This window comes from Rana temporaria, chromosome 9 (genome assembly GCF_905171775.1).
Source record: "Rana temporaria chromosome 9, aRanTem1.1, whole genome shotgun sequence".
Taxonomy (NCBI): domain Eukaryota; kingdom Metazoa; phylum Chordata; class Amphibia; order Anura; family Ranidae; genus Rana; species Rana temporaria.
This window is the reverse complement of record NC_053497.1, coordinates 105,686,147-105,698,185: the sequence shown is the minus strand read 5'-3', so window position 1 is coordinate 105,698,185 and position 12,039 is coordinate 105,686,147. Positions and strand designations below refer to the sequence as shown.

Here is a 12,039-nt window from a genome sequence, read left to right as displayed (position 1 = left end):
ATCTGACTCCACATACAAGTGAAACATGCTAATAGCAATCTTCATCACAAATCTGTTCTACAAAAATACAAGGAGCCAGCACAGGGTTGTGATCATTTCTCTCTCTATCGTATAAATGATATTATTAATAACAGTAGAATGTCTGGAGGACATGCAGAGAGCGCCACTCACTGGCCTCGCACACACACGATCTGATTGTCATACAATTGTCCCCATTTCCTCTGAAGGTAACAATAAATATCAATGTAGCAGCATTGCAGCTGAACGTCTGTCCCTGCCCAGGCCACGCCTCCATTGCCGGGATCAGCCCCGCCCACTCTCGGGATCAACCTCAGGAGCGCGCTGCCTCAGAGAGGCGGGCGGGGGCGCGCACTGGAGGAGAGCGGAGCTCCGGGAGAGGCAGAAGAGGAGAGCCGGGGCCCTTTGTTGTGTGTCTGTGGCCCCTGGATGGACAATGCATGAGGAAGAAGATGGAAGGAGCTGAGCTGTGCACATAACCCAGAGAGGAGCCCCTGGCTGCCCCCAGTCTGTGCCTCAAGGAAGTCCTGTCAGCATTGTACAGTGCAAAGGTTAATCTATCAGCTAGCACACAGTGTGCACCCTACACCTTCTACACACACACAGGGTGCACCTTCCCCTTCTACACACACTGAGCACCCAACACTGACACACACAGGGTGCACCTTCCCCTTCTACACACACTGGGTACCCAGCACTGTACATTCAGCACTGACACACACACACACTGGGCACCCAGCACTGACACAGTGGGCACCCTGCACCTTCCCCTACTGAACATAGTGGGCACCTAACACCAATACGCTGGGCACATTGCACCCTCTTCCTGCTATGAGCACCCTGACTCCGGCTGCAGCCTGACCTGGAGGAGCCGCTCCTTGCCCCTGGAATTTGCCCCTCTCACCCCCTCCACCATGGAGGAATGGAGACAATGTGGCCGCTGGCTAATAGACTGCAAAGTTCTGCCCCCCAACCACAGGGTAGTCTTGCCCTCAGCCGTGGTCTTTGATTTAGCCCAAGCTCTCCGCGATGGGGTCCTGCTGTGCCAGCTTCTTCACAACTTATCCCCCGGATCTATCGACCTCAAGGACATCAATTTCCGCCCTCAGATGTCACAGGTAATGCGGGGGGCATCTTTTGGGTGGTAAATAATGCAAAAAGGGGATGCCTTACCCCCTACCTAATGGAAAAATGGCTTTTATTTTTCTTCTTTGTAGAATATATGCAGATTAATCTTTGTGTCCCGTTCTGCCACATGGCACCTCTGCCCGCATGGCGCACGCTTATGCCATCTTACAAACTGGCCTGTGTCACAATGCAGAATTTCCACCTTCCATGTTTCTGTCTAAACAAGCCGCTGTGTGATTATCGGATGGTAATTGCTCACCTGCAGTGTTTCTACGCTTAGGTTGGCACCCATGTCTGATTTTTTTATTTATGTTTTGGTTTTTGGTTTGTTCCAGCTTTTTACTGTCAATCTGTTGTATTGTACTGTATGCCCAGCAGCACATTGTTTAGATTTGTATCATTGTTTTGAATGAGTGTTACACAGCGCTTTTAGGGGTTAATGCTGGGTGGCAGTGCTTGCCCATCGCTGTGACATTTCTGTGTGCAGCAGATGCTGCCACAGCGTCGTGTTGCTCCTGAGAGACTCCCTTTTGGTAACATAGAATGTCATTGTAGCATATGGAATTTCGGTCGCTCGCGACATCTCTTTGGCTACCTTTTTATATCATTCATTAGGACTATTTTATTGTTAATTGGCATTTTATTGCATGCTGACCTGTCATTGTAGATTGCAGGCGGTTTTGGGTTTAATCATGCCTGGTTGGCTGGATTGCCAGTGAGGGGTGCCCAGGGAATGACAGCGCTGTGCACAGAATTAAGATTGGCTGCTAGGTTGGTCTGGTGGCTCAACCATTGCGTTTTGCATCCTTTTGTCGGGCAGCTGCTGCCCATGTGCGGTGGGCCTGGGGGGGCTCTGTGCTTGGCTGGGCTCTGTGGTTTAACTCCTTGCTGGAACAGGTTAGCCAGTGTCGCATCAAGTTTTTTTTATTTTATTTTTTGGTCTGCTGCTTTTCAATTATTTATACAAAATGGTTTGTGGCTCTATTAAACACAACTTGTGCTGGGAGTCATTGCTGACTTGTTCTTCTGAAAATGCTAGGTGTGTGGCTGTTATACGGATCACATGGCGTGAGAACTTTCTGTGTTGCAGATTACCAGCCTTCACTCTCTCTGCATGCTTATTCTGGGCCAGTGATTTTTGTAAATATAGAAGCTGGCCAACTAGCATTACCTAGGTCAGGGGTCTCCATACTTTTAAAGCAAAGGGCCAGTTTATGGTCTTTCAGACTTCAGAGGGGCCGGATCGGGTAGGAAATGCCCCAGGGCCGAGCATCAGTGAGAATAAACATGGCCCCAGTGTTGGTGGCCAGTAGGATGAGGAGGAATAGTGCTCCATCATTTCTATTAGTCTAATAAATAGTGCCCCATTGTTGGTGCCATTGGGAGGAATAGTGCCTCATATCATTGGAAGCAACACTGCCCCAAGGGCCGGATGAAGGCTAGCAAAGGGCCACATCCGGCCCTCGGGCCGCAGTTTGGAGACCCCTGACCTAGGTCATCAATGGCAGCCTGCATAATTCTCTATGGTGACAGGTGCACTTTATGATAAGGTACACTTTGCTCCTTTTTTACTGTTCGCTTTGCTGATTATTGGACAGGCAAGGGGCGAAGATGACTACAGCAGTTGGTCCATAGCTGATCATAGCCAATGCTGGAGTTCTGATCATTCACAATACTGCCTCTATCAGGGTGTTTTGATCTTACTTTTGATTGTCTGTGCTTAGCTTTGGCATTAAACAGACATTGACATAGTTAACATAGACATGGGACAGGTAGCCACACTCACAGCGTTGTGGTGATATTTTTTGGGCTCCTGTGTATGGTTCTTGAGGAGGCTTCCAGTAGGAGTGGGGGTTACTGGAAATACACTTGGCATAAGAAGCAGAGTATAGATAGGACATCAGTGGGTTAGAGCTACTGTAGAACTAAACATTTCCCAACGTCACCGCATTGAGAATTAACGCCTCTTCCCCATTGACAGCCTTTTTCCTGTAAACTTTTTGTGTACCTGTGCCACCGGGCAATGAGGACCGCTCACTGGTCTCACAGAGCCAGTTAAGTTGCTTTGCCCCTAATAGGTCCCTCCTTAGGAGACCCTCAAGTCATAAGGTAAAACAATTATACATGATAAAAAAAATAAAAAAAGACTTCTAAAGTAAAGCAAAAATGCAACAAATTGCTATGAAGTGACCCAGGCCCTGATGCTGGTTGTAGAAATAAAAAAGTTTTTTTTTTTAAGTGGTTGCAAAAGTCTTTTATTTTAATATATATTTTTTTTGGATAGAGTAAGGGAGGGTTATTTCCCCGCTGTCAGATTTTTTATTTTTTCACCATCTGTGTTCCATTGCAGAGATTTCCCTTCACTTCCTGTCCCATAGCTAAACAGGAAGCAAGAGGAAATATCTGCAAATTAAAGCAGAGTTCCACCCAAAAGTGGACATTCCTCTTAAAGGACTCCCCCCCCCCCCCCCTCCTCCTATGCCACATTGGGAAGGGGGTGGGGGAGTAAGTACCTAATTTTGACAGGTACCCAGATCCCACTTCCACTCGGGTCACCTAGGCGACTTGAGTGGAAGTTCTCTTCTCTTCCCTCCCTGAAATCTTCTGGGACAAGTTACAGGTCAAAGAAGATTGCCAGCCAGGTGCAGTGCCCGAGGTGCAGCGAGGAAGAGAACTGATGGTTCAGGCGGCTGACTTTAAAGCGGTTGTAAACCCTCAGGGTTTTCCACCTTAATGCTTTCTTTGCATTAAGGTGAAAAACCTCCTGTGCTGCTGCAGCCCCCCCATTGCCCCCCTTATACTTACCTAAACCCAGTTTTTCCAGCGATGGGGACAAGCACACCACCCCCAGCCAGTGTCTCAGGTCCTTCTGTATAGATTGATGGCAGCGCAGCCATTTTCTCTCGCTGCTGTCAATCAAATCCAATGACACTTAAGGGGGGGGGGCGATTCCTGCTGTCTGTGTCAATAGACGCAGCTGCAGGACACAGAAGCGTGCCCGCAAGAATGCCCAGAGAGAGAGCGGCTCTCCAACAGGGCACTCGAGAAGAGGAGGAGCCAGGAGCGTCGCTGAAGGACCCAAAAAGAAGATGCATTAAGATAAAAAAAACTTCAGTGCTCAGTAGCCCCGCTTGGCCCCCCTAATGCTTACCTGAGCCCCCTCTCGATCCAGTGATGTCCCCGAGTGCCTCAGCCGCCTGGGACTCTCCCTCCTGATTGGCTGAGACACCGCAGCGCCGCAATTGGCTTCGAATCTTGACAGTTGGCCAATGAGAAGAGAGGGGGTGGGGCCAAACCATGGCTCTGTGTCTGAATGGACACACGGAGCTTCGGCTCGGGTGCCCCCATAGCAAGCTGCCTACTGTGGGGGCACTGAGGAGGATCCAGGGTGCTCTTTTTAAAGAAACAAAAATGAAACTTTAATATCACTTTACTGGGATCACAGACAGCAATATAATCTGACAAACATTCTAATCCCTTTTACCCCAATCCAAAACTAAAAAAAAAGTTTTGCCATTAGTTATAAAGTTTTGTTTAAGGTTTTTAATCTTAAAACAGTTTAACACAAGCATTTATTATATTGCAGCTTACCAATTCTTAGATGTAATGGCAGCATTGGGTCTCTTCTGTCTTCATCTGGTGATCAGGCCAGCAAATCTGTTAACAGTTCCTCAAAAGCCCAAGTTCTCCAGTAGAATGTATCAGTTTACAAGGACGAGACAAACTACCTAAGACTACATGTACACTAGTTTACCATGACTGCGGCTGCGAGAAAATGCAAAACGCAATTCGTTTTGCATTTTCACGCATTTCATTGCACCTGCCACTGTCCTCATGCTGCATGTCTGCTTTATCACTGAAGAGCGAGACTTGTATTCCTTGAGGTTACAATAATACTGCAGTATTACCAGGTCATGAAATGGGACACTATCAGAGCTGTACACAAGCTTCAGTATAGTTGTGTCAGTCAGTCCCCCTTCCAGTGCATGATACTGGTTGAAAATACACTGATCGTCCGTAACATTATTGCCACTGACGAGTAAAGTGAATAACGTTATTTTCCTATTACAATGGCTTCTGGAAGTGGGTGGGATGTATTGGGCAGTAAGTGCCAATGCTGACCCATGTCCACAGCCAAAAGCACCTACAAAGGCACGTGAGCATCAGAACTGGACCACAGAACAAAGGAAGATAGTGGCTAATGAATTGGGTTTTCTTTTACATTATATGGATGGCCGTGTGTGTGTGTGTGTGTGTGTGTGTGTGTGTGTGTGTGTGTGTGTGTGTTGTTTATCTCTGGGGTTGAGATGGCACCAGGGTACACTATGGAAAGAAGGCAAGCCAGCAGTGACAGCGTGATGCTTCGTGCAATGTGTTAAATGGATGTTACTTTTACACGTACCAACTACCTAAAAATTGTTGCTGACCAAGTGCACTCTAATGAAAACCGTATTCTCCAATGACAGTTTGTCTTGCAGGTGTTTTTTTTTTTTGGAAAAGTTGGTTTACTTCCCATTTAAGGATCGATTCACATTAGTGCTAAAATTTTGTGTTGTGTTTTTGCAGGCACAGTAACCATTCATTTGAATAGGCTGTTGTGCCTGTTGTGTTTTTATTTATTTTTTTCAGGATAAAGGTTCCTGCAGCTTTTTTTTAAAAATGCGACCGCACTAGAAAACTGCACTAGGTTTTTCAGTGTGTGGGCGCGTCAGAAGTTAATGGCACCCCAGGGCAAATTTTTTAAAGCTCTATGGTTTCTGTGCAGCTACATGCGGGTGCGGGAATGCATGTGATGTACACGCATTCTCACACTGGTCTAATGTGAACCTTGCCCTACCCTTAATGGCACCTCCCCCCTATTGAAAAATGCAGTGAGCTTTTCTGCACATGCAATTGCATGGTGCCAAAGCACCATGCGATTTCTAGATGGCCATGTTTTGAGAGGTGCAACCTTTTTCCTGCTTTACCTGTGCAGAACTGCACTAATTAGCCATAGCCACAGAGCCAGAATAAGCATGCAGAAAGTTGCAGAAAAAGTTTAAATTATTCATCTCCATATTTGTTTCAGACCAGCGACTTCAGAATGTATTAAAGCCAGTGGATCCACATGGCACCCAGTCAGAGGAAAACAATGACAGCCCACTTAATGTATTTCCAATACGAGGTGGACTTTAAGCTCCCTGGTGCCCTACACGTTGGAGTCGCATCTGTATGCAAATTTTTCTTAGTGAAGCATTTGATAACCATTTCCTGCAGGAAGTTTTAATGGACAAGTCCAGCCTGTGCTTTTAAGGCTGGGCTTCTCCTAAGGGTCACAGGAGGGTCATTTTGTTTTTCCTCTCCTGTGACCCGTTTTCAGTGGAGAGTGGTCTGAAGTCTGCTCTCCGCTAACGTCACTGCCATCAGTTGATGCAGCACGTCATCCCGACTTCCCAAGTCTGCATCCCCCAGCTGCCTTGTTTGATGGCAGTCTCAGCAAGTCTATCCAAACAAAGAACTTGCTGCTCCAGGTGAGACAGGAAGCCTAATGATATCACGGGTGCCTGCTTCGGCTCAACTCCGCATACGATCAACACTGAAGGATTGGCAGCACTCCAAGATCCATCAAAATTCTTGTTTAATAAAGGAACATCCCAAGTGTTGCAAACAGTTCAAATGGTAGACGAGTTTACACACTAAGGGGTGCGATTATTTATTACAATTGTAATGAATAAGTGCACCTGTTAGTATGTGAAACCCGTCTACCATTTGAACTGGTTGTAACACTTGGGATGTTCCTTTTTATTAAACAAGAATTTTGATGGATCTTGGAGTGCTGCCATTTCTTCAGTGTTGTCTCAGCAAGACGCTGAGACGGCCGCTCCCCCGCCCCATACACAGCTCGGATCAGAGCAGGAGAGATGCTGACTGACAGGCAGCATCTCTCCTCCTAGGAAGCTGTAAGAACCGAGCCATCGACGGTGTGCGGTGGCCCGGATCTGAGTGCAGAGATTTCAGGGGACAGCTGCAGCTAGGGTTGCCACCTCATCCCTTTAAAACAGAACACATATGAATTACACAGGTTCTGAGGCTAATTTAATTTAGATAAGGCTCCACTTGAGTTCAATTACCACCTTAATCAGCCACAGAACCTGTGTTATTCATATGTGTTCTGTTTTAAAGGGATGAGGTGGCAACCCTAGCTGCAGCATCGGTCTGATGCTCCATCCACTGGGGTAAGTATGAATCTCAAAAGAAACGAAAACTCATACTTCTCTTACTTCTTCAAGTAGAAGGTTATCTGTCACGTCTACAGGATGGTCATTGAACACCATAGAATCTTGCATAATGTCCCATATGTGTCCCAGTACCTGTCTTGCAAGGCAACTTGATTTAATGGCACCTTTATGCTTTTAAAGTGAACCTGTACATTGTCTATAGTAAGGAACATGACTGGTTCACTTTATTGTGGGCAGAGTGAGCAACCTGTGTTTTCCTTTTGCAGTGCTCCCTAATTGCTGGACCTGCTTCTAGAGTCTGGTAAAAAGAACTAGTACTTGCAGTTATGGGGGAACATACGACCCATGCCCCTGTTGTGGCCTGCAATGCAACACTCGGGACATCGGTGGCCGGTCACCCGGTCTGAATGCTGTCAGATTGGAGTGGAGGGAAGTATAGACTTATGTAAGTTCTGAACCAGAGAAATTCACAGATTTCCCCAGTCACATTACAGCGTGTGGACAAATCTCCCACTACTGGCTATTGTATTCCTATAGCTGGCTGCGGCTGACACTTTACAGGAGTTAGGCTTCTTTCACACTATGGATTGTATGTCCGTTTTATAATATCCGTATTACACCTATTAACGGACATTTATTAACGGATTTAATAACGGATACATACGGATAACTATTTTACCATTCTTCCTATATTGAAAACGGATAATGTTTATCCGTATATATCCGTATACATCCGTTTTATCATTCCTTTCTAACGTCCGTTAATAAAAAACATTTCACCCTTTCTTGAAGTCCAGCTCCAGAAGTCGTATGAATATTCAGGGGAACCCCGCCGTCAATTTAAAACAAAAATGACGTGCGGTTCCCGGTAAATATCCTAACCAGACCCTTCAGGTCTGGTATGGATATTCAGGGGAACCCCGCCGTCAATTTAAAACAAAAATGACGTGCGGTTCCCCCTAAATATCCATAACCAGACCCATTATCCGAGCACGTTGACCTGGCCGGCAGCAGAAAAGAGGGGGGGACAGAGTGCGGCCCCCCCTCTCTCCTGAACCGCACCAGGCCACATGCCCTCAACATGGGGAGGATGTCCCCATGTTGATGGGGACAAGGGTCTCATCCCCACAACCTTTGCCCGGTGGTTGTGGGGGTCTGCGGGAGGTTTATCAGAATCTGGAAGACCCCTTTAACAAAGGGGACCCCCAGATCCTGACCCCCCCCCCTGTGTGAAATGGTAATGGGGTACACTGTACCTCTACCATTTCACGAAGGAAGTAAAAAGTATTGTAAAAAAAACACACTGACACAAAAGAATAAAGTCCTTTTTATAAAAAAAAAAAAAAAACTCCAGCGCTGAAAAATCCACTCGTTCCCGGTTTCCTGCGTTGTCCTGATCCAGCGACGGGTGCGGGTGATCTCCCGCGATGAGAAGATCCAGCGTCGGGTGATCTCTGCTCCGGCGATGTGAAGATCCATCCATCCGGCGCAGCAGCATCCCGGACCTCCTCTCACCGCTGGGCACAGCCCAGCGAATGAGCGGCTGAAGCTGTGACATTTCTTATATAGAGGAGGCAGAGCCACCCGTCACGTGACCCTGCCCCCTCTGACGTACCTCTGCTACATCACTGGGTAAGCCCGAGAAGAGGAAAGGTCTTTCCTCTTCTTGGTCTTCCCCAGTGACGTAGCAGAGGGTACGTCAGAGGGGGCAGGGTCACGTGACGGGTGGCTCTGCCTCCTCTATATAAGAAATGTCACTGCTTCAGCCGCTCATTCGCTGGGCTGTGCCCAGCGGTGAGAGGAGGTCCGGGATGCTGCTGCGCCGGATGGATGGATCTTCACATCGCCGGAGCGGAGATCACCCGACGCTGGATCTTCTCATCGCGGGAGATCACCCGCACCCGTCGCTGGATCAGGACAACGCAGGAAGCCGGGAACGAGTGGATTTTTCAGCGCTGGAGTTTTTTTTTTTTTTTTTTAATAAAGGACTTTATTCTTTTGTGTCAGTGTGTTTTTTTTACAATACTTTTTTACTTCCTTCGTGAAATGGTAGAGGTACAGTGTACCCCATTACCATTTCACACAGGGGGGGGGGGGTCAGGATCTGGGGGTCCCCTTTGTTAAAGGGGTCTTCCAGATTCTGATAAACCTCCCGCCCGCAGACCCCCACAACCACCGGGCAAGGGTTGTGGGGATGAGACCCTTGTCCCCATCAACATGGGGACATCCTCCCCATGTTGAGGGCATGTGGCCTGGTGCGGTTCAGGAGAGAGGGGGGGCCGCACTCTGTCCCCCCCTCTTTTCTGCGGCCGGCCAGGTCAACGTGCTCGGATAATGGGTCTGGTTATGGATATTTAGGGGGAACCGCACGTCATTTTTGTTTTAAATTGACGGCGGGGTTCCCCTGAATATCCATACCAGACCTGAAGGGTCTGGTTATGGATATTTACCGGGAACCGCGCGTCATTTTTGTTTTAAATTGACGGCGGGGTTCCCCTGAATATCCATGCTCAGTAAAATTAACGTCCGTTAACATAACGGACATTTACGGAAACATTTACTAACGTCCATGTGCCATAGACTTCAATGTTAAAATATAACGGACGTTAACTTGCAACGGACAAAAAATTTACAAAAAATAGTGCAAGACCCGTCACATATTCCGTTATAACTAACGTCCGTATGTTATAACGGACTATTACGGATCTTTACGGAACATAAAAAAATCCCATAGACTTTAATGATATTTTATAAAGGACGTATAACTTCCGTTTTTTAACATTATCTGACGGATTTTAGAACAGATTATTAAAACGGATTTATTTTGTAGTGTGAAAAGGGCCTTACTGGGGATTTTGTACAAGGCCCAGAACTGACCGCATAGCTTTTTACTTTAATGGTATTCTGGGTCACAGAAGGTTGTACATTTGTACATTCAGTTCAGATGTACTGTAACAATATTTAGTGGAGTTTTGCTTTAATAACATTTAATAATATTCATATGCCCCTACAGTTCACATTTGAAAAAAGATTTTTGAAGTGCAATAATCTTTCAGCTTGTATTTTTTGGGGGTATAGATAGCCCATATGTGTGTAGTACCAGTGTTTTCTTCCTGTGATCATCTCCTGCGGTTATCGGGCGCTTCCTTCTTGTAATACACAGTCCCGTTCTCTCCTCTTTCCGCAATGATTGGCAGAATACATTAATTGCACCAGACAAGCGCAGCCTTCCACTGCCCTTCAGTGTCATGTGAACACCGGCGCCCATAGAATAGCAGAGTTCACAGATGCCACAAATTTCATTAATCCTGACACATAATTCTCTGGGTGGCAGAGTTTTCACCCCTCCCTCTCCTCACTGGGCCATTCTGGCATCAGCGCAGTTTGTATTCCAAGAGGAAATGTGGGTGACTTTAGGAGGTTGTCTGCTGGGATTTTGGATTTGCAAGGTTAAACCATCCAGTGATGGTAATTCCTTACATCACTCCTGATGATCTTGACGGTGAGGTTCAGGGTCTGCACATCTGCCACAGCCATTACATGGGGATCCAACCACAACTTTGTATTTTCCTTATTTCAGAAATAAATGGGCAGCTGAAGTAGCCGGGCGGTTTTAACCCTTTTTCAGCCGCTAGCGGCAGTTAAAAGCGTCCCGCTAGCAGGCGAGTAGCCATGCAAAAACAATGGTAAAGCGCCTGCTAAAAGTAGTGGCTCTTTACCGCCCATGCCCCAATATGAAAGTAGCCTTGGGCTCCATGCACACTGGCTTAAAAGATGCTGCTTCTGCAGGAGTTTTGGGTTCTGCCTGTAGAAGCAGCTTGTTACCCTATATATCTATGCACATTAGGACAATTAGAGGAATATTTTAAGTTCAACATTTAGAGGCAGAAAAAAAAACTTCTGGTTGGTGTTTCTGATTGGAGCTATATAGTGCCCTATTGATGGTGTCAGTGGGGGTAATGGTGCTCCATCATTGGTGTTAGCGGGAGGAATAGTGCCCTGTCATTGGTTTTAATGGGCGAAATAGTGCTCCGTTGTTGGTATCAATAGTAGGATCATGCCCCGTCGATGGTGTCAGTAGGGGGAATGGTGCCCCATCATTGGTGTGAGTTGGTGGAAGGGTGCCCCAAGGGGCCAGATAAAACCTACCAAAGGGCCACATCCTGCCCCCGGGCCACAGTTTGGAGACCACTGTTCTAGAAGATAGAAGGCAGAGTTGTTGATCATGTAACCACTGTGATTGGCTGTTGGAGTGATCACATGATTGGGAACTCTGTCCAGTGGCTCCTGATTGTAAACAGTGACTTAGAGCTGTAGTTGACAGCTTGGGCTTTGCTTTGAGAGCATGCAGTGAGCACACTCTCCACATAGAACTGTAGAGCCGTACTGATGCATAAGTGTTACATCGGCGGGGACGGGTTAAACTGAAAGCTCCGTTTCATTGTTTTTTATTAGGTTTTACAAGAGAATACAGTCATATCTGTGACAGTTTAGTAACATTGTATAACAATTTGTATATGTACAGAAAAATATTCATGAAGATTAAATTGCATGTAAACTATATTTGCCAATAAAACAAAAGGAAAGAAAAGCTATAACGATCATCATTACAGGAATATGCCAATAAAACGATTATACAAGTGTCTGGCTTTGTCTAGTGTGCCTATTCATTAGG

General features: G+C 46.5%; 1 protein-coding gene across 10 annotated transcripts in view; it reads left to right on the top strand.

Annotated features, from left to right (window-relative positions):
- The first annotated feature begins 339 nt into the window (after window positions 1–339).
- The window catches only part of VAV2 (vav guanine nucleotide exchange factor 2), a 324,488-nt gene continuing 312,788 nt past the window's right edge, over window positions 340–12,039 (top strand). For 6 of the 10 annotated variants that reach the window (XM_040324063.1, XM_040324064.1, XM_040324067.1 and 3 more), the window contains exon 1: window positions 341–1,136. In XM_040324063.1, coding sequence (XP_040179997.1) covers window positions 933–1,136 — 204 coding nt within the window. In that variant the 5' untranslated portion in view covers window positions 341–932. Of the gene's footprint in view, window positions 1,137–12,039 lie in introns of all 10 variants that reach the window. The other 4 variants (XM_040324070.1, XM_040324065.1, XM_040324068.1 and 1 more) reach the window with 2 other exon arrangements.